This window comes from Chaetodon auriga, chromosome 22 (genome assembly GCF_051107435.1).
Source record: "Chaetodon auriga isolate fChaAug3 chromosome 22, fChaAug3.hap1, whole genome shotgun sequence".
In the NCBI taxonomy this organism is placed as follows: domain Eukaryota; kingdom Metazoa; phylum Chordata; class Actinopteri; order Chaetodontiformes; family Chaetodontidae; genus Chaetodon; species Chaetodon auriga.
The window spans coordinates 14,802,800-14,824,371 of NC_135095.1; the positions used below are offsets into that span (position 1 = coordinate 14,802,800).

A 21,572-nucleotide genomic window follows, 5' to 3' on the forward strand; every position below is an offset into this window, starting at 1 on the left:
CTTCCGTAAGCGTTAATAAGCATTACCAGCCATGAACCGCTGTAATTAATTTCGCAGTAATTCCAACATGTCATTTGGATGGAATTATGGCAGACCTCCTCTCACGGGGGGCTGCTGAGGGACGTACCGCTACACCCTGATGAATACCAATCATCCGCCCATTTAAAATGACCACACCTGCAGCAGCTCAGTCAACGGCTAATGTCAGCATTAGCTGGACTATGCTTCCCCTCTGTGACCACTCCCCGGTGAACACGAGGAGGGGTCAAACATCAGCCCTCCCTCCTTCAACGCTCCCGCTTGGCAGGCCGTCAAGAGGCGGTTCCGAGGCTGACTAATGGGGAGGCTTCACGGGGAACGGGACAAAACACGGCGCCCAATTACGCTAACAAATGGAGAAGTCCTCCGATAATGGCCGGGGTAATTTGAAAGTCAGGAGCGGACTTGAGACCGGAGAGGGGGGGTCATTAGGTGTCATTACGGTGGTCTGAAGAGAGGTGGAAGGCAAGACGACTGGCTCATTAATCCTCACCTCCTAACAGCAGAGGACACTGATCTCCATTTTCATCTCCAATAAAGAGGAACTTAAGTTGAATGGGAGGCACATGGACGCTGAGCAGCAGGGGGAGGTGGGAACGAAGCCGGAGCTGCACCCGATGCCCACACACTGCTCAGTCTTTAAGTGATGCTTTAAAGCTCAGAGAGGGAATTAAATGTGCTGAACGATTATCTGTAATAACCAATCACTTTAAATAATTTTCTTAAAAGCCTCTGCGCTGCCACTTGAACCGAAAAAGCTTGTTAGAATACGTTAGCGCTCCTTGTTACTGATTAGTTTGTGGCTACCGGGGTCAAAACAGATTCGTTTTTTTTTTTTTCCTTCTTAAAGATGTGACAAAGTGTCTGTCGAGGAGCGATGACTTGGCTTAAGCTGAAAGCCTCAGAGACGGCGGGGAGTCACGGCGCGAGTGGGCTTCTGGTTTCAGCACCTTAAAACGTGTCAAAGCAGCAGTCAAATCCAAAGCGACAAGCATGTCAGAAGCTTTTTAAGAACACTCTCACATTTACTTAAGTTAATGCAGACTGATTCCTGTCTGCACTCTGCCGGGTGGAGCGCTGGAGGAGTGATCAAAGTGTTGATTTCAACATCCAACCGGCAGCGTTACCGTCCCACCATCCACCTAACACGAGCCAACTCAGTTCACTTTCAGATTAAGATTCTAGTAAAAACATACAATAAGTTTCTAAAACACATAAGATTAAAGATTAAACTTAAATACTTTAAGTCCATCTTGCTGATAATAACTTTGCACTTTTTACTTGTGTAGGAGTTTGAATGCGTTTTACTTGTAACAGAGTATTTCTTGATTATTGCATCAGGACTTGATCAGACTCCACAGCAGCTTGTAAGCCGACATTAGCTCGACCTCAGGAGGGATTCCCTCCTCCTCTTCCACCTGCGTCTGGGCCCACTGGCCTCCATCGACACCGGCGAGGAGCGAATGTTATATCTCCCCTCGGGGCGTTTTGCACAAATTATCTCTGACAGGTTCATTACAGATAAGGAATGTAGAGCAGACTGAGGCTATCAGCTCCAGACGTAAAGATCGGAGAACATGCAAGAAAGAGAAAAAGAGAAGGAGGAAGTGGACGATCGAGAGGACGTGTTGGTTGTGAGTTCAATTCTGCATCTGACAAACACAGACGAGCGACGGCGAAGCTGTAATTTACATGAAGCACGTGACTTTTACACACCAGTGAAATTTCATGTATTTACTATTATTTATTCATCAGAAGCTGCTGAAGGTGTCTCTGAACCAATAGTACAGTAGCAACTACAGCTGGAGGGAGAATTGTGCAGCTATGCAAATGATAAAGTACAATTTAAGTTGGCCCACTTAAACGTTTTATCTATCTTTATCTTTCTGAGTATTATCTGTTACTAAACGCAGAGGAGAGACGAGCGTTAAGAACTTTGGGAGGAGACAAACTTCTAAAAACTCTCGGCCACAAAAGGACGAGTTCTTCTGACAGATTACTTCTTAACCGGCTCCGAAAAGCTGCTGTTGCAGCTTTGATAACATCAGACAATTACAGTGAGCGTCTGCCATGTAATCCAGAAAGATAGAAAGCAGCCTGACCTTTAAAACGGGGTGGAGTGACTTTCTTAAAGGAAATGACATAATCACACCTACCCTCATCCTCCCGTTGCGGATGGCCGGTCCGTCCTCTGCCAGTCGTAGGACGAAAAGGTCCATCTTGTACTCCCGCCCGCCGCGGATGCTAAAACCGAAGCCTTTCACACTTTTCTCCAGCTCCACCGTGAAGAAGTCGAAGTCCTGCGTGAGCTGAGACAAGCACAGATCAGATGTGATTAGATTCAGTGTTATCTGAGGAGAAAAATGGGCCACGACAGCAGAAAATAGTCTCAGGGCTCAGCAAAGACAAATGCGTGAATAAAAAAGGAGCAAATGCAAGGTAAACAAAATACAGCCAAGAATGATGTCACGTATAGACCTTACCTTATATTTTATAAGGCATCAAAAGGTAAACAAGGGAGCTGCTCGGGATGCAAATATCTGAAGTATCCAGAAGTGTGTGTCAGCTGTGCGTTTTGTCTGCTCAGCTTTACCCACACGAACACCAGCAAGGGGAAAAATGATGCAACAGAGCTAATGCTGGTGAGCCGAGCCTTCCTACAACAGTTTCATACATACGGTTTGCATTTATTCTGTGTTTTTATCCATCGCCGACTTCCTGCTGGGAATTTATGTCACCTTCAAGTGGAAAATCTGAATTTAATTTGTTCAAAAACAGAACGAGGTGAAGGTGTGCTGGAGTGTCGCCTAGTGCGAAGTAAACATACAGCATATACAGAAAAATAATTCGAAGCAGTCAAAACTATAAATACACCCAAATATCTGCAAAGATAATGAGGGTATGAAGAAGTCAGTATCAACTGTGATAGAAGCACTTAAACTTTGTGTCATTTTTGGTTTGTAGGAGCTCCACGAGCGGCAAAACATGTCACGTCTGTAAGCTGCGCAGCAGAAAGACTGCCGTCGACCTTTCATTTTATTTTATTATTGACAACGCAGAGCAGAAATAATGAAGAAATCGTGCTAGTATTAGTAGTGTCACTAACGGTTTCTTTCTCCAAAAAATGCCCCACTCAGAACATATTCTGCTGACAATTCTTTAATAACCACATTTAAAGCTGTCTTGATACATTTTTTGGCCACTTGAGGGCAGCAGAACACTCATAGACCATCGCTTTATAAAGTTGTGGCAAATGTTTGAAGAACTTCCTGTTTACAACTTCCTGTTTCTGGCCTTTTGATGAATGTAACTCTCCTTTTAACTCCTTTGATTCGCTCTTAATATAAAATATTGATGAACGCAGCTTTAAGGGATCTTCACCTTCTTCCTCTTAAATATCCACATTGGTATTGGCCTCAAAGATCCAGCATGAGTCTAAATTAGAATGAATAAATTCAGTCTGATGCTAGCTCGCTAACGAATGAATCTTAGCTCTGCGCTGCTAAAAGATGAAGACTGACCGTGGACATCTTGATGTTATTGGTTGAAACTGGTTGGTTCAAGCTTAAATAAGGGCGTCACATTTTGGTTAACAGGAAGAAAACATGATTAGATATATAGAACAATTTCCTGCTGTGGGAAACTTCCTTACTTGAACTGGTGGCATTCGGTATTCTGGGATGGTGAACTGCCTGGCGTCAGTAGCTAGCTGTCTGTAGTCGAGCAGTGGCGGGTGTCTGTAGTCCAGCGTGGGAGGCTGCCTGTAGTCTGCCACAGGAGGGTGCCGGTAGTCCACCGGCGGCTGTCGGTAATCTGTGAACGGCGGCTGTCTGATGTCCGGTTTAACATCCTGCCTCGCCTTCACCTCTGACCTGTAACTAACAGACCAATCAGAACGGAGGAGGAATTTGCAGGAGGGTTTCCACTGCTGTCACTGTTACCTCTGGACATGCTGCACGACGTGTGTTATGTTTGGGTGCACTTAGCCTGCTGTGAAAATGATGCTTTCTGACAAACTGCTGGGTCATCCAGCGCTGACAGAAATGACTTGTCTTCGCTGGCGCTGACAACCATTAAACAAGACTCCAGCAAGGAAATTAAACTGTTTTTCCTCACACATCACATAAAAAGTTTATAATAAAAACAAGTTCTCTGTGAGGCTGAGGATGCAGAGTACAAAGAGATTTGGATACTGTGCAGAGCAGAGGGGAAAGCCACTGACATGGTAGATTTTGGACCCCTCTAGTTCCTGGTAAAATATTCAGCAGATCTCTATAAAGAAGCAATTTATGTAAATAATTTAGCAGTCCATAAGAGTTAAGTGATGTTATTCAACAAACTGGGGAGATAGAGAGGAGAGACGGATAAAGAAGAGGAGATGGCGATATAGAAAAAGACAATGCCGGTGACAGACAGAGAGGAAGAGGTGGAGGAAAGAGGAAGAAATTAGAGGGATGAAGAGAATAATAAAGTGAGAGAACGGTAGAGAGAATGGGGACGAGGGGATGAAAGTATCTGACTCACTCATACCTGCTTTCTCAGAGGAACAATGTTTTGCCCCTGAGACAGATCGAGGGCTAGTCTATAAAAATGCTTCAGTGCATCAGAAAATCAAGACAGCTGCAGATCTGACACCGGAGCAGCTTTCATTACAACTGTTTACCGCCACGCTGAGAACAACTCGTCCTGCTCTGAAACCTGGAATCCTCACAAACGCCGTCTTACCTGCTCTCGTGGGTGTAGGTCTGCGGCGGAGGGGCGGGCAGCTGGGTCACGGGGCTCTGGTGTGGCACGGGGTTGGGTTGGGTCATGGAAGGGTTGGGTTCTGTCCCCGCTGGGCTGGGCTGCGAACCAGCGGCGCTCGGCTGTGTCTTCGGGCTGTGCTGATGGGCCATGGGGCTCTGCTTCTCCGAGCTGGGGGCTGATGGGGGATTGCTGATCTCTGGGATTCAAAACGAAAGACACATTGAGTGTACTTTTAATCTTTATTGAAGAGTCTTTTTGATGCTTAAATCTGCAAGGATTGTTTTTTTTGGCTACTTAGAGGCAGCCAGCAATGTGTAAACACGAGGCTGGCACCTTTTAAGGTGATGTGCTGAATTTATTAGGAAATAGTTGCTTATTTACACACAAGCAGCAACCTCAGAGGCTGATGAAGGCAGTGTTGAAGTGCCAAAAACTGCAGTTCCTCGAATGGCCACCTGAGGCTGGCTCCAGAACTGAGTCAATCCCCTTTTAATACGCGGGTGGGGGGTGGGGTCTATCTCTTCTGGTCTCTAATTATATGATATTATAGTTAATTTCCCCGTTTATGCAACCTTCATTTTTATACAACTAATTCATTTAAATCACATTAAGGCCTTTTGAATAAACTCTCAGCAGCCAGGCTTCATTCGGTCCGCCTCAGCTCCTCCTCCTCGCCTGTTTTTGGATAAGCCGTGAGTTCGGTGGAGTCAGGTGCCGCCAAGATGGTCAGACGACGTATGACAGAGACTGCGTCCATGTTTTCTACAGTCTATGATTGAACATCCATCCAGTGGTTACAGAGCAATGTTAGCTTTCATTTGGAGTCGTGTTCCTGGTCACCTGGTGAAAGTTAATCCAATAGTCATCCTCCTTCTAGCTCTGTTTTTGGTCTCTACCAACTCACTTACCGCCACCACCTGTTGATCAGAGGAATAGCGTGCAGCTGCATGCAAATCGCACAGTGCAAACAAATAGAGACCTGCTCGAGCCGCACAGCGCTACTAATGATCACCTTTAATGCAGCTCTAAATAACGAGGTTATATATGAATGACAAAGCATAGAACAGAGAAAGGAAGGCAAACCAAGCGTCATTATCATTTAATTAAAGGAATACAGCGTGGAGGCTGTCCCGTCTCTTAATGTAAACTGAAAGTCATTCCTCAGTCTTAGTAATTAAGTCAGTCTTGCTTGCTTCGGTATTTTTAAGCCACTTATCTGTTCTAGGTGTAAGTCTCACTGGCACAAAACTCTCTTGCAGCATAAAAGAGGAACGGAGCAGAAATCACACACATTCTTCAGTCATGAAGTCGTAGTGAATTCTGTGTTATTGCAAGCACAATGAGAAACAGCAGCTCCGTACAAGAATTTGCATGCTGTGATGAGTGAGGAGCTTTTACAGACCCGAGGAACACAACTCATGAATATGACAAGTGACAGTAAATCTGAGAAGAATCACAAAACTCATATTACAACTTTCACTTAATGGAGCCAAATCACTCACTGCCATAAATCACTGTCTTCCCTAAGCAGTGCAATTTCAAGCCCTCGTCTATCACGTCCACGTGTTGTGTGTGTGTCCACGTGTCTGCTCACCTTCCTGCGGTATGATCCTCAGGGTGACGCTGAGGCCCGCATCCTTGATCAGCTTAACGATGTCGGCGTGCGGCATGTTGACGATGGACTGGCTGTTCACCGCCAGTATCCTGTCTCCCACCTTCAGCTTCCCGCAGCGGTCGGCCGGGCTGCCCTCGATGATGCGGCCAATTTTATGGGGCACAGCTGTTGGAGGATTCGAGCACAACACGCTGCAGGTAAAGACGCGCTCGGCAGCAGCGGCAGATTGGAGGATTACGCCTGTGTGTGCTCACACGCTGCTCGCTGACTGACTGAATATGTCTCTGTCTCTCTCATTTTGCTATTCACCCCAGGCTTACGTAAGGCATCCAGGTTTTTTTTTTTTTTTTTTCATGTGTGTGGGCGATGCACTGATGCTCACGGCAGTGTATCAGAGATGTGTGTGACTGACGTGCCGTGGGAGGGCATGTATAATTGAGGAGATAGAATGAGAGGTGCTTCACTTTTTATTGAGCCGTGACCTCTTTGTACACTTAAGTTTGGCACTTATCTTGACATGATATTGACTTGACCTGGTACTTCACGTGTGTCTACGAGCTTCCGTGCAAGGTTTGGCACTTATGCAGAGTAGAGGATGACTGATGATGCACGAGCATGCACTTGACTCCATAAAAAACCACTAAAACAATCGCTGGACTCACTGTTGGTGGCGGCCGCCTCGGGCCGGTTGAGCGAGCTGATGATGACGAAGCCGAAGCCTTCGCTCTCCTTTCGATTGATGATGACATCGCTGGGTTGCGTGTTGGGGGTCGACGTCCTGTCTGAAGGGGCGGCGGTGTTGCCCATGCCGGCGTTGGGTGCCTGGGTACTGATGGTGCTGTTGCCATATGTGAAGTCACTGCGAGGGGAGCTGTGCTGCGTGGAGACAGAGCCAGGGCTACGACCGTTCTCTGGACAGGACTCACCTGTAGGGGGAGCCAGAGAGCTGAGCAGACACATACACAAAGACAGCCGTGCTCACAAAGACATTTACCCAGTCCTGATCCTGTGTCCCTGTGCTAATGTTTCAGTTATGTCACAATATGCTAAATGCATGATGAAAAAGTCAGTGTTGTAAGTTTTGTGACTCATTCTGAAGGCGCACAAAAATGGATCCAATCAAAGGTGATTTTGGGCGACCTGCTGACCCGCTGCATGCAGGCTGCGGTAGTTGAGGTGTGTGTTCGGACACCAGAGGGTATAACAGCACTAAGCCATGCCCACATTTTAGTGGCCCAATCAGATCTAGAGGAGGGGAGATGTTTCTTATAACCCCCCCATTTGCAAATAATCAATATATTCTGCTTTTTGTGGATTGAAACGTAGTGAAAGGACAACAGAGACGTAGAAGGAAATTCTCAGATTTGTACATGAGTACAGAACTTGAATAAATTCACTTTCCTCCACTGGAAAGATCTAATTGGTGGACAAACACAAGCAGCATTTCTAGGAGATCCAAAGCAGCCTGTCAATTACTGAATCTTCTTTATTGATTTCAGCAATTTAAGATGCCTGTCACTCTCTCTCTGCTGTTCTTACACTGGGAAAAATGACCCATGTTCTGCATTAATTGCTTTGGAAGAATCTCAGGATAATTCTGCATCGGCAAAAACAATTAATCTAACAGGCAGGAGTACTTTTTTTCTCCTCCTCCTTAAAATTGGACAAACCGGAGCTGAATCTCATCCTTGAGAAGGATCAAGAAGCAAACACGAGACAGTAAAACAAAACAGACGAGCGAACGCAACGTGGTGAAACACATCATTAAAATGCAGCATCGCGTCTGTGCAGCCAGAGCGGAAGCAGCTTCTCGCACCTCCAGCTTTTTTTGGCGTGTATGCATTCTGGCACGCTGACGGATCAAACCGTGTGTCGTGTTTTGAGAGCTCGCCGAGAAGCAGTGCCGCGGCTTTCTGTCGCTAAACAGCTGGGAATTGAAATTGTAACTTCAGCTTACTGATATGAAGTTACAGCGAGATCTGTCACTGTAAAAAGGTACATACCCACATGTAGTGTTTCCTTACACCGAGTGCACAAATAGTGACTTTATGAGGAGAAAAGTAGTCAAAAAGCAGAAGTACCACCTGGCATCTGTTTGCCTCCAACAACCAGTGAAGCTGCAGTTCACATGTCTGCTCAGACTCACATGTAGTGAAGACTTTAAAGGAATTTAATGAAAGGTAGGAGGTTATCGCTGCATTGAGAGGTCTGATTCCAGTGAGAGACATTCTGTCTTCACTATTTTTTCAGAGGACTGACAGAGAGCTTCATCACATGGTGCAACGACAATCACCTGAAGATCAATATCAGCAGAACCAATCAGCCTGTGGTGGACAGTTTCACGGTGGACGCCCAAGATTAGAGTCACCCATTCAGGATCTGACCAAATGTGAAATATGGTCACAATCTGCCTTCTGCTCCTGAGTTATGGTGCTGAATAACAGCCAGAAAAGTGTTTCTGCACAACATTATGATGTCACAGTGAGGCTGACCTTTGACCTTTTGGATATAAAATGTCATCACTCAGTGCATTTTTGAGGTCACACTGACCTTTGACCAGCACAATCTAATCTAAACGAGTCCAAGCGAACGTTTGTGCCAAATCTGAAGAAATTCCCTCAAAGCTCTCCTGAGATGCCGCGTTCACGAGGACGGACAGAAAACCTGAAAACACAGTGCCTCTGGTCACGGTTATTGCCGGCGCTTAGGCATGAAGAAAGCGGACGAATTGTGTAAAATGTGGGGCTTGCAGTGTCGGCAGAAGTATGAGCTCGGAGCAGAGAGCAGAGTCTGACACCTTGCAAAGTGCCAGTGGGAGTCAGACAATTAGGATGGAAGTAAGGGCTGCAGAAGAGGCCAGGCATGAGTCAGACTGTAGCCTTTGGTGAGAAGAAATTGACAGAGAGGGCGGAATAGAGTGGGAAGAAGTGGATTGGTGAGAAGAGTGTGAGCATGTGTGTGTGCCATCATGTGTGGGGAGGCAGTGATAATGAGAACAGGGGAGGCCGGAGTTCACGGGAGGAAGCGGCGCCCCGGGCGCCAAGCTCAAAGGCGAAGGAACCTGAAGAACGACCGCAGAGCAACGTGTGTGCGCAACAGAGTGTGTTAATGTGCTTCTCTGGGAGGGCCTCGCCGTAATTACTCAGGGAGATTAGTGCTTCAGTTTTTCGACTGATTAAACGCCGTTTCCTGAATCGTTGCAGGACAAGAATCGTAGTGGAGAGCAGAAAAGGGGAGGGAAACAAGAGAAGAAGAACGAGGACAGCCAGAGATGTGAGAAGCAAAGCCTGTGAGATCAATTGGCTTTATAAAGCAGCATCCTAAAGCTGCTCCGTGCAGAATTAACTGTGTCCTTTAAAAGTCCACCAAAAATTGATTTTCCAGTTGCCGAGCAGTCAGTTTATCCAACTTATAACTTGCTTCAGCTGTATGAAGGATGAGGCCGTCGATATTTCCATTTCTTTAATTATCAACTAATCCCATGTGAAAAAGACCAGAACTGTCTCGGACTACTTTGACTTCTTCACTCTGTCTGTTCCCGCTGAATTAAAACATCATAAATATTTCATTTAAACTAAAAAAAGCCACATGATTTCCTAAAACAGCTGGGCACTGTAGCTTTTAGCAAATATGACTCAGACAGGGGTAAATAAAGCTTTTACTGGGGACTATTTTCAGCTGTGGAGTAATACAAACATCCCGTCTGGTGTGGCTCATTGATGTGTTTTAATAAAGGAATAACGGCTCAGGGGAATAATCTTATATCAGGTTTAGGCGGCACACATAATACTTGGTTTTGTTCTTAATCGGATGTGTTTACAGTAAGAAAAGTAGAGAATATCATAAAGGTTTGAGGCTAAAAATATCTCACTGCCTTTTTCTCCATAACTAAGCTCCTTGTTTACACTTAGGGTTTATCTCTTAGCTCATGTTTCCTGCCTGTCTATACTGCACGCCATCAATGAAGGCTAAAAATGAAGAAATAAAAGCTCAATAACAGGATCCATCATCACATTGAGGAAGTACTGACACCTGATCAGCTCACCTGCTGGCTGCACCCGCCTTCTGATGACCAGATTCACCTGGCCGTTGCGCGCCGCCCCGTGCATCAAGTCAATGACGTATCTGTGTGGCTTCCCCACCACCGGGATCCCGTCCACGAACAGCAGCTCATCACCGGGCCGCAAGCGTCCATCCAGGTCGGCCGGACTCTTCTCGATGATGGCGCCGATCAAGATCTGTTGTCACATGTAGACTGTTAGAAGTTCAGGTTGGACGACGCGGCTTCAGATTGTGGACTGTGAGTGTCGCATGCAGTGGGTGTTAAGGTGGTTGTTATAATAATAATGTGATTCAAATCTTGTTTTGTTACTTTAACAGACAGCAAAAGACACCGAAGCAGCCAGAGCCAGCACTCTCTCAGGGGTCAAAGGTCAGGGTTAGGTGTACACAGTGTGTGTAGTGGGTTAGAGAGGAGAAAATGACAGGGTTCCACGCCCATCGCCATACGAGCCTTCTCACGCGTCTCCGGACTCACAGGCTGGCCTGCCTCGTCCCCGCCCAGCACCCGGAAACCGAAGCCGGACTTCTGTCTGCGCAGGTGCACCTCGATGTCCTGGTACTCCGCTCCTGAAGCTGCACCACCACAGACAGCATTAAAGTCCTGCGTCGTCACAGTTTGTTTTGCTAACAATGTCTCTGCAGAGGTGAGGTTTTTTACCTGAGGAGTCCACGGGAAAAACAGTCCTTGGCTGTCCAGGTTCTAGAAAAAGATGCAGGAAGCAGCCATAAACCACAAATGCACACAAACACACATGAGTGCACGCATCGACAGACAGCACAGCAGCAAACACACATTCTCCCACAAAGGCTAGAACAAGGCTGAAAGGCTCTGCCTCAGCATTAATGTCACCGCCGAATTTCTGCATCATCCATAAAAGTCAGGCGGTGCTTACAGCGTGTAATACACCCGTCCCTTATTTACAGTGTGAGGTGGGACGCAAGCGCTGATCCGCAATCAGGGGCTTCACGCAACGCCATGATCTGCAAAGAGGCGAAATGAACTCAACCGCGGACAAGTGGCTGCGAATGAAAAATGGATTCCCATTGTAACTGTTTTAATCACACTGAGCGCTCTGCTGGGACTCAGCAGGAATGATGGGAGCAGGAACATCACGAGCGCAGACGAGAGGAGTGACACAGCTGTTACTGCAGAAAGCGCAAGCGGCGCTTCCTCCGCAGGTCGAGCTGACTTTGCCGGTGAAGCAACAACCGGTATTAAAATTAAGTCCAACAAAATTCTGAAAGTCAAGGTTGATTTTTAGATGAATTATTCATTTTTTAGCTAAAAAAAAAAGACATTGACAAAATAATCACACCTCAAGTTCCTTTTATTAGCAGCTCTGAGCTTTCCTTCGCATCACATGATCCTAATGAGCAGGTGTGGATGAAAGAAACAGAATGAAAACACCTCTGCACACTGAAATCTGTGCCAAAAAAATAAAAGAAATCTCTGCAAATCTGAATGTTTCGGAGGGAAGTACACCTTCAATAAAAATGGAAAAACTCCAGCACGCTGCCTTTCTAACTACTTTATGTATTTATGATGTTCAGGTCAATTCAACCCACAACAGACACAGCACACAGTTATTAGATCAGTCAGGCAATCAGAGGATGAACTGGAGAATTAAAGACCTTCAGAACAGACAGGTAATTCGATGAAGAGGGCATTTCTTCTTAAAAACATCTCAGGATCAAATCAGATTAGAGAAGATGACAAAGGTAAAAACTGCCATTGCTATAAATCTACTCATTTTTGGACAAACTGATAGAGATTGTAAAATGTGTGTGTTCTCTCCAGGTGTTCCAATCACCAGGTGACCTAATTTTACCCAGCATCCAACAGCTGTGACGCGCTCTTATACTGTCTCTGATGAAGGTCGTGTAAACCGAAACGTTGTTCACAAACACATCCAGCAGTGAGACAAACAGTGTGCAGGGGTGTTTTCATTTTTTTGTCCATGCAGATGGAAAGCTCCAGAACAGCTACTCGATGCACCGATTTATAAACTGCTGTTTGCAAGGTCAAAAAAAGATTTCAAAAATCACTAAGAGCAAAGGAAACTACAAGGAAAAAAGGGAACATTTCATTCATTCTGACTCTCAGAGATAGTTTGGCTTTTATTTACTCTGTTATCTGCCTACAAATCTGCCACAGCAGCCACATCTCTGTCCACTAACTCTGGATAATCCATGAGCACGCCGCTCCACCGAAAACTGAAATACCTGCCTCTACCACTAGGGGCAGTGAGAGCGCTTTGACCCTTTCACTCCACTCTTTTACATAAATGCACACATTGATCTATTAAGACTCACAGATCCAACATGAACAGCTCACAGAGCTCCATCAGGTCACACCCTGCTTCACCCACACCAGCCAGAGGAGCTAATGGAGCCTTCCCAACAACCCGTCTGTGCTTCGTCACATCCGACCCCCGACCTTTACTGAGAGGCAGACGTTACACTGATCCCTGTACCCACGGCTGAGGAGGAGGGAGGAGGGATCCAGGACTGGTGAGGAGGCTTTCTGACAGCCACGTCCTCTTGAATTACAGTCCGCTTCCATCAGAGCGAACACCAAACCTCTACCAGCTCATGTCGGCCGAGAGAAACAAAAGAAACCTCAGGAAGTGCCACTCATGCTGACGCACCACACAAGACATTCATATTTCTAATATCGATGGCTGCTGTTAACTCGTGATGTGCGTGAATGAAGCATACAAACACAGAGCCGACGCTGACGTCTGTGTCAATTTGGAGGTTCTTGATGAAACTGGACAAATTCTACTATTGATTGAATTAAAAGTTGATGATCACAACATGGTTTGCAGACTTTTAAGCAGCTATCATTGAGGAAAAAGTGTACACATCATCGGGATTTTGATCACAATATTCGTAGAATCAGTATATTTAAATTTGACTACTTTTAGGCTGATAAATAAAAGAGATTCAGCAGAATTAATTCCAGGCGATGTGGAGAATGCTTTGAAACGGCATTAGACCTTCATGGTGGGACTTAAATCCAGAGGGGATATAATCGGAAAGCTAACTAAATGAAATTAATTTGAATTACAACCACCCATACTGTATATATTTGTTTCTACTGCGGAGGGCATTAGAGTTATGATGCATCCTGATGATATTAGAACAAGGATAAATGACTTCCTCCACATCATCAGAGGATGGTAATACGGCTGGCAGCAGAGCATTTTGTCCCAAAAACATCATCTGCCGTGCGGAGTGTTTATTTATCTCCGCTCGTGATGTGAGCTGGCAGCGAGCACGTCGGCGTCTGGATGTAAAGATCCTTCCAGTCGGCGAAGAGACTGAGCTGATGGCAGGTTTTGTTTGTGTTTTAGCTTGTGTGGGCATTTAAGGAGCCAAGATCAAGTGAGATAACAAGAGGAAATTAGTAGCTGCAAATGCTGAGGGAATATGTCTGCAAATCGCCCGATGACGGAGTGAAGCTGAGGTATCTGTGCTGCAGATTCAGCAGCAGATCTTTCAGTTTGATTGAAAGAGGTCAGCTGGTTTTTCGTGGAGCAGCAAAGAATGTGTGTGTTTGTGGGGGAAAGGGAAAGAGTGATGAATCTCCACGACTCCACCTTCCCATGCGGAGTCCATCTTTCTTCAGCGCTACAGAGAAGTGTTTGTCACAACGCTACACCTGCAGGATCGGCTCTGGTACTTACGCCTACTCTCATAGATAGCCCTGGACTTCTCATAAAGGTCATAGGGGTCTGGTTTAGCCAGGGCCAAGGCCTCGGAGGCTGAGTCTGGGACCGAGGCCCTGTGGAGATGGTGGCTTGGGAAGGGGGCGCTGTGGGGGATAACGGGGGCTGACAGGCTGGTCTGAGCGGGGCTGCTCTGGCCCTGCTGGGACTCCCACTGCTCCAGCACCTGCAAAGCACAGTGGCATGAGGGGTCAGTATTTCTCTACCACCTTTCCCACCTGGGACGCTTGATTTTAGCTCGGTAGCCATGACAAAAACACTAAAAACTGAAGCAGAGTTTGCTTTCATGACTTTTGACTGTTGGCTAATCCCCGTCCTTCTGTTCCTGTCAAGCCTTCAGTTCTCGCACAGCACACGCTGCAGATTTTCCTCTCAAAATTGTCATTTACTTGTGAAACAGTGGGTCTAACACCACAGACAGACGTCGACAAAGCTGGATCCTCACTTCCAACTGACGACTGTGGATCTTTTTGGCTGATTGCATCTTCTGTGCATCAGTTAGCTTTTTACGCTAATGCTAGTGCTACAATTCTGTTAGCTCGTCGGGTGAAAACTCTCCAGGTGAGTACTTAAAGCTTCTAGTGGATTCGTTTAAAAATGAAAAGCCTGTAAAAGGACCTAAACTGTGCATCTGATGGCTTCATACAAGATAAACTGATAAATAATTGAGGCTGAAGCTCCCAGACAGTAAGTCACCATCCTCACCTGCCTGTGATTCACAGAGGATGGAAATACAAGAGCTGCGTTGCTTTTGTACTGCAGGGTAGAGCTAGTTAGAGATAGCATTATAGTACAGTAATATTTATAAAAATGCAAAGTAACTTGAAGCTAAAGCTTCAAAATAAATGTAGTGGAGTAAAAAGTACAATATTTGCCTCCAAACTGTAGTGGAGTACAAGTATAAAGTACCAGAAAATGGAAAAAAAATCAAGTAAAGACCTCAAAATTGTATATGGTATAGGCCCACATATAGTTAGCTAATGCCTTTGAAAATAAGGCTAGCTCATTCCTGTTTGAAGTAAGCTAGTTAGCCGGCCATGCTAACGTTAGCAGCCTATGTTAAAGCAGATTTTTTTGTGTTTTTGGTTTTTGAACGGGTGATAAAACGACACAAGACTCACTCTATCACCCACTTTAAAAGAAACCAAAAGCTTGACAGGTCTTCTGTGCTTCGCTAAGCTACGATTGGACAATCGCCTTTTGGGGGCGGGGATGAGCGAACGATCAATTCATGTTGGACAGACAGGAAGCCAGACAGTTAGTGAGGTTAGTAGCTAACAAGCAAAACAATTCCAGGCTGTACTCAGATGGCAGTGTGTATCAAAGATGTGCGTATGGAGAGAAGAAAGTGACAAACATAAATATGTGGCTCTTTCAAGGAAAATGGCAAAATCTGGCATTGGCTACTCTGTTTTTAGAAGGTAGAATATTCTTTATCATACTGAATTTGCATAAGTTTCATCCAGAAACACTGGATTTAGAAATGTGCTGTCAAGTGTGTGAGGTGACACCGGCAGTTTTGACAACACCAGTCAGTCAGCGTGTCAGCCTTGATGTGTCAGATACGCCAGGCCGCTCGAGTCATGGCACGACACTAAGCAGATAGCCGAGATGACACGTTGACGTGTCCTAAAGTGTGAGAGACGGATCCGGAGGGGACGACGAGCTTTTTGAAACTGAGACGGCGAGACCGGCTGCATATGGCGCGCTTTAATATTGAGAATCGCAGGGCATCTGGTTCAAGATGTACCGAGAATAAATATCAGCTTCATAAAAAGCTCTGGGAAGCAATCAGAAGTGTTTCCACTCTTTGTGGTTTCATTCGTCATTCGCCGTTGATGTGGAGCACGTCCGCACGCGGGTGGGGGGCTGCTGGGAACGGGGACCTTGTTAAGGCTGGGATTACACCACTGAATCCTGATCTCTCTTTCACTCTCTGTCTCTGTCTTTTCCTCTGCTTGATTAAGACTGTTGAAGTAAGTGCACTCTGGCTATAATCTAGTTGGTCAGATGGATAGAGGACACTGCAGGCAGGCCGCCTTTATAAGACGGCGTTATTGAAAAAAAAAAAAAAAAAAAACACCTGCACGTGCTCCAGCATTAAGCAGCTGTTACCTACAGTACTGGTCGGACCTGGCAGACAAATCTCGATAAGCTCATTTGGAAATGAAACTCTCTGGAGCTGCAGGCTGAGCCGTCGCTCGACTGTAGGTCCACATGACAATTAAGTGATTCCCCGCTCTTCCCTTATTAGTCAAATTCCTCCATATTTCATTCTCAGAGCTGCACAAGTCTTCCTGTAACGAATGATACCCAATTAAACTGAGACTGAACTCCGGTGTGCGGCGGGGAGGGGGTTCAGGAGCTGGGGGAGCTCGGGCAGCTAACAAATGAACACTGGGGGGGTAAAGAGAGAGACGTGAACAGACGAGACAAGAGAGGGAGGCTCTGCATGCTGTCTGCTGCTCTGCGCTCAAAGCTTTTCCCCCCAGAGCTCAGAGTTACAATTATTCCGAGGGAGACGGAGGAGATTGATTAAGTCGAGAGACAGCAGGAATGACGGACAACGACGAGGACGAGTGACTGAGAGGACACACAGAGGAGGTCTCCTGCAATATGAGCTGTGATCTGGGAAAGGGGGACAACGTGAGCCGGGGTCGGGGCCTGGTCAGTGCAGCTCTGGGAGGACGTCCAGGCATGAAATGGATGACACTCACTGTCGCAGAAGAGGAACAAAGAAAGACTCGTGTGCAGGCAAATACACATGAAGACCAAGTGAATCTGATGTGAGAGGATGTGTGTTTTAGCACGATGATAGAACGGTGGCAGAGGAAGCAGAGAAGTCTGAAGAAATACCGCGTGAGGGGTTTTGCTTAATGGAAATAAAGGCGAGGTGAAAGATACACGAGCAGGGAGCGAATGTAGGGCGGCATGAAAGTGCAAAAAAGCTTTTAAAAAATCTGAAAGATTGGAAAAATGCTATAAAATGAAGATAAAGGAGGGATGAAAGTGCATCTGAGCCATGCCAAAGCAGTTAGAACAGCAGCTCTATAACTGTAGCATAATTAAATTCAATTCCCTGAGTGTGGATAACCCTGATGGCAGTGAGTCAGGCTCTGATTTAGCTCTGACTTGCAGGATCAAGAGTCTTGTGATGTTATGAGCGGGCTACTTGACCTTTTTTTGCCATCCTGCGACAATAAAGAAGGGCTGAGTGAGTATCAAAGTGTTGTAAAAGCCACGGACACATCATGAATCATCAGTGGAGTTAGTACGGCGGGAGAGGGACTGAAAAGCAATTTCTAAATCTCACAAAGGTGTAACAAAAGAAAAAAAAGGAGATTAGAGTCATTGTGATTAGCACATACAGTATGCACAGCCATTGGTGCTAAAGTGAAAATCTACTGTATATTAATGATCGAACAGCAGAAATGGGGACAGTCCACGCTTTGGAGGCTGGCGCATGTTACCTGCTTGGGGGTCTTCCAGGGTGAATAGTGACCTGCAATGTTGAGAGAACAAAAAAAAAAAAAAAAAAAAAAAATGCTTTAGACTGAAAAAGATGGTAGAAACAGATCATGAGATGTGAGGTTTAATTTTAGCTGCCAAAGCCAATTCCAGTGGATTTTTGGGGATAATAGAGTGAAGCAAAAAAAAAACCCCATTATCAACAGAATTACAGACAAACCAAATGAAAATAAGACGATGAATTCAATGTTTTTGAATCGCGGAAAGGACAAAGAAAAGCACAACGGACACAAACAGGATAAAAGCACAAAGCAGAAGATGGAAAATGAATTCCCACGAGGCCCCAACTTATTGTGGAGGCAGAGAGATTAAAATAAGCCCTTAAAAGGCTTGCTCGAATACAGAATGAGATGTGTTGATACTGAAATGATGGAGCTGAAAAAAACGTGACAGACAAGGATCACCGGGCGGCAAAAATGAGACGACGGGGTCATTTTGTGCCTTGGTCACACTACGTGACTTAGCTTGCTTGTAGCTTGCTGCCTGACTCCCCGACCCAACCCCAACGTGACCAGATATCGCCTGCCTGACGTCTTTCTGTGGTCTGCGAGGCATCGGCGAGCTCTCGGATCACGTCTTTCACTAGTTGACTTGACTGCCAACAGTTCATATGGACATTCGGGTGTGTTATGCTAATAGTGGCTAATGCTAGCTAATGTAGGCTACAGAGGTCTGATGAGCTCACTTCTTTCTAACTCCACACCCTCAGATTTTTAAAGTTTTCAAGCTTGTAGTCTTCTGCAGCTGCTGCCTCGAACGACATCACTTGAGGCGTGTTATCAGACTTCATGCCGATCCCTCTGGAGCTTCTCTCTAAGCTGATGTGGCGAACAGTTGCCTATTTACACATGCATCAGATGCCAACATTAGCATTAATTTGTCGTGTTTCAGGTTCAGTGTGACTGTACGTCACGATGAAGTGGTTTCAGTTTGTAACGCGGTGCAGGTAAAGGGCACACCTGTCCCTTTGACTTTCCCATTCATCTTACTTTGACCTTTAAAAAGGTATGTCACACATCTTTGCTGTTTACAACACTGTTCAAGCACAGCACCCAGGGATCTATCTCGGGTGATGAAAGAAAACAATCAGTAAAAAGCACAACGGCTGCTGTTGACACTGGTGTGTGATACATGAACACACACACACACACACACACACACACACACACACACACACACACACACACACAGAGTAATGAAACATATGCTGCAGCACAGTCAGATTCACAGGAGCGTGGAAAAAGAAGTGCACGCTCCATCTTCCAGATTCAATTCCTGTCCTTCCTGTCTTTCAAGTGCTGCCATGCTCTCCCCGCTGGGACGCTACAAGCGTATGCAAATGGGGGGATCGAATTATGGGGTGACTGCTCGAATTATGCACCAGCCTTCCCAGTCTTGGCCTGGCGGGACTCCAATCGCACTGTAAAAACATTGGTCTCACTGAGCCGCGAGTGGAACGATGACAACATGGAAATTAACAAAAGCTACACAAACATAAGATGCAGAAATGTTTGTCAGACTGTCAGCTCCTCTCAGTCAAAATAAGCAAATACAGAAACAAACACAGTTACAACAGCTTATCTAAAACTCAATGCCAATTTCACACTGAGTGCACATGGGGATATTTTATCAGCCCGAAACAAGAAAGAATGTTTTAAAAAGTATGATAACAGCAAGGCACATGGAGGATTTTTGCTTTTCTTCAATCAAAGAACGGCTTTCTGTCCAGAATCTGAGACACGGCGAGCAAAAGAGGCAACGCGACAGCAGTCCTCAGAGCGGGTGACAGGACCTGAGCCGGACAGACAGAAGAGAAGGGCACTGCCAGGCATGGCTGGCCGAGGTGATCCTCCGGGTGCAGTCGCTGCTCACTCAGGCGTACCCCGCATTTAGTTGGACACGAGTGTCAGCGTGCCCCGTGGCTAAAAGTTGAGAAGGGGCCGAGAGACAGAAAGAGAGACTGGGAGAAAGAGAGCGAGTGAGCGGAGCTGTCCGCGGTGCTGAAAGCGTTTAGCCTGAGTGCTAACCAGACTTGACAGCTCGGCTGCGGAAAGCTACGTGAACTCAGTGGTGTCAAACTTGCACTTTGGTTCCAAGCTAACCGGTGTCCCGTCCCCCTGCAAGTGTCACCCTTTTGTGATGCAGCGAAGATCGGCGCAACGGCAATAACGAGGGCAGGATAGCTCACTGATTCACGCTCTGCAGTGTGTGGCTGTGTACGCTAGCCTATCGCCCACCTCAGCCCTGGCACGGCTTCATACGTTCGGTTGAAGTTGTGCTCCGTTTTCAGTTGCTGCCCAGAACTCGGATTAAAGAGTCTCGAACTGGGAAGTGTTTTCTGAGAGCCTTTTCCCGCTCCAAGGGTGCTGAGTCGTCTTGTTTCTCATGGTGCCATTTTGATCAGACTCGATGCCAGCGACTCGCTCAGCCTTTGGAAGGGGAAAAAAGCTCATGTGAAATGTGAGCTCAGATGTCTGGAGAAGTCGAAACTTAGACTGAGGAGATACAGGCTTGATGCAAAAGAAGGCAATAATGTTATAAGCACGTCTCAAATTGATTAAAAAGGTGGTTTTATATGTGTTTGGATGCACACAGCTGCATCACAGAGGAAAGAACTCTTCTCAGGACTGAACTCAGCACATTTTAATGGACAATAGGCTGAGCTGACAGGAGGACTACACAGATTTACACCATGCATAGCTGGATATTAACGAGCTGCAGACAAAACAGCCTCAAGAGTTTGAACAGCAGACGACTGGAGCTGGTCCCTGAGGGCTCAGGCTGGACCGGGCAAAGGGCCGCTGCTGCCTTAAAGCCCAAATTCAATGACGTCAGTGGACGCTGGTAGGTCGATTCATTGCTAATTTGACAGCTAAAGCAGCATTATTAGCTAATTTTGGGCCAAACAGCTGCTGATTTTAGCCCTGGGTTCCTGTCACCGGTTAACCAGGCCAAGACTTCACAGAAGAACTTCTCCAAAGCAGCAAATAAAATCCGGCATGTCAGATCATCTTAAAGCATTTGTGCGTACGTATTAACTGTTTTTAATGGCAGCTGACTGCCTACAAAACAAGACAGTTATAGGGTGCTGTTCTCTTTATTAGATAAATAACCTGAGTGCACAATATCCATACAGCGGCACACAAGGTAAAGTCTTGTTGCCAAACGATGAAAAAATAACGTCTTTCTGGACTCGTAAGATCTTTACATACCGTGCGAACTCCAAACCACTGAGGCGTTTTCATATTTTAATGTGCATGAATTTAATTAGTTCAAGATTGAAGGATTTAGTTGTAAAAAATATTCATGTTTACCCATTACTATATTCATCATTTTCTTTAGAGCCACCTGTGACTGTGATTTAGCAAAACGTGAATAAATAAAAACATATACTGTGTGGGCGACACATACAGCAAAAGCGCCAAAGGTGCACACACATCCAAGCACTTAAAACACATAAGGCTGCATTTATTCTCCCATACAAAGACAGAGATCTCTTTAATTTCACAATGAGAGGCTAATACTAGCCCTTCAATTATTTAAATGAGACTGTGATGACACTAGAACTGATGGCAGCGTGCATGAATCTTTCAGCCCTTTATGAATATGCATCTCCATCTCACGAGGGAGGCTGGCAGCTTCACACAACATCCGCAGCAGAAAACTGATTCTATCCACTTCTATTCAGATGCCCGTCCCATGCTCGCCGGATGTTCTCCAAAAAACCGGCCTCATTGTAGCTGTCTGCTAAAGAAATCATCTGAAAGGCGCACGGTTGAATATGCATGATATTAAAGCTCAAAACAGCGCTATTTATTTTAGCGAGCTCGTGCAATCAATGGGTAATCGCT

The 21,572-nt window shown here is 45.8% G+C and overlaps 1 protein-coding gene across 9 annotated transcripts in view; it reads right to left on the reverse strand.

Moving 5' to 3' along the window:
* Positions 1-21,572, reverse strand: part of magi2a (membrane associated guanylate kinase, WW and PDZ domain containing 2a) — a 203,704-nt gene that overhangs the window by 8,152 nt on the left and 173,980 nt on the right. For 5 of the 9 annotated variants that reach the window (XM_076722670.1, XM_076722675.1, XM_076722676.1 and 2 more), the window contains exons 11-20: positions 17,664-17,695; positions 14,152-14,359; positions 11,121-11,162; positions 10,914-11,035; positions 10,446-10,638; positions 7,063-7,326; positions 6,380-6,565; positions 4,765-4,981; positions 3,692-3,917; positions 2,196-2,348 (exon numbers count right to left, since the gene is read on the reverse strand). In XM_076722670.1, coding sequence (XP_076578785.1) covers positions 2,196-2,348; positions 3,692-3,917; positions 4,765-4,981; positions 6,380-6,565; positions 7,063-7,326; positions 10,446-10,638; positions 10,914-11,035; positions 11,121-11,162; positions 14,152-14,359; positions 17,664-17,695 — 1,643 coding nt within the window. The remainder of the gene's footprint in view (positions 1-2,195; positions 2,349-3,691; positions 3,918-4,764; positions 4,982-6,379; positions 6,566-7,062; positions 7,327-10,445; positions 10,639-10,913; positions 11,036-11,120; positions 11,163-14,151; positions 14,360-17,663; positions 17,696-21,572) is intronic. The other 4 variants (XM_076722672.1, XM_076722679.1, XM_076722671.1 and 1 more) reach the window with 3 other exon arrangements.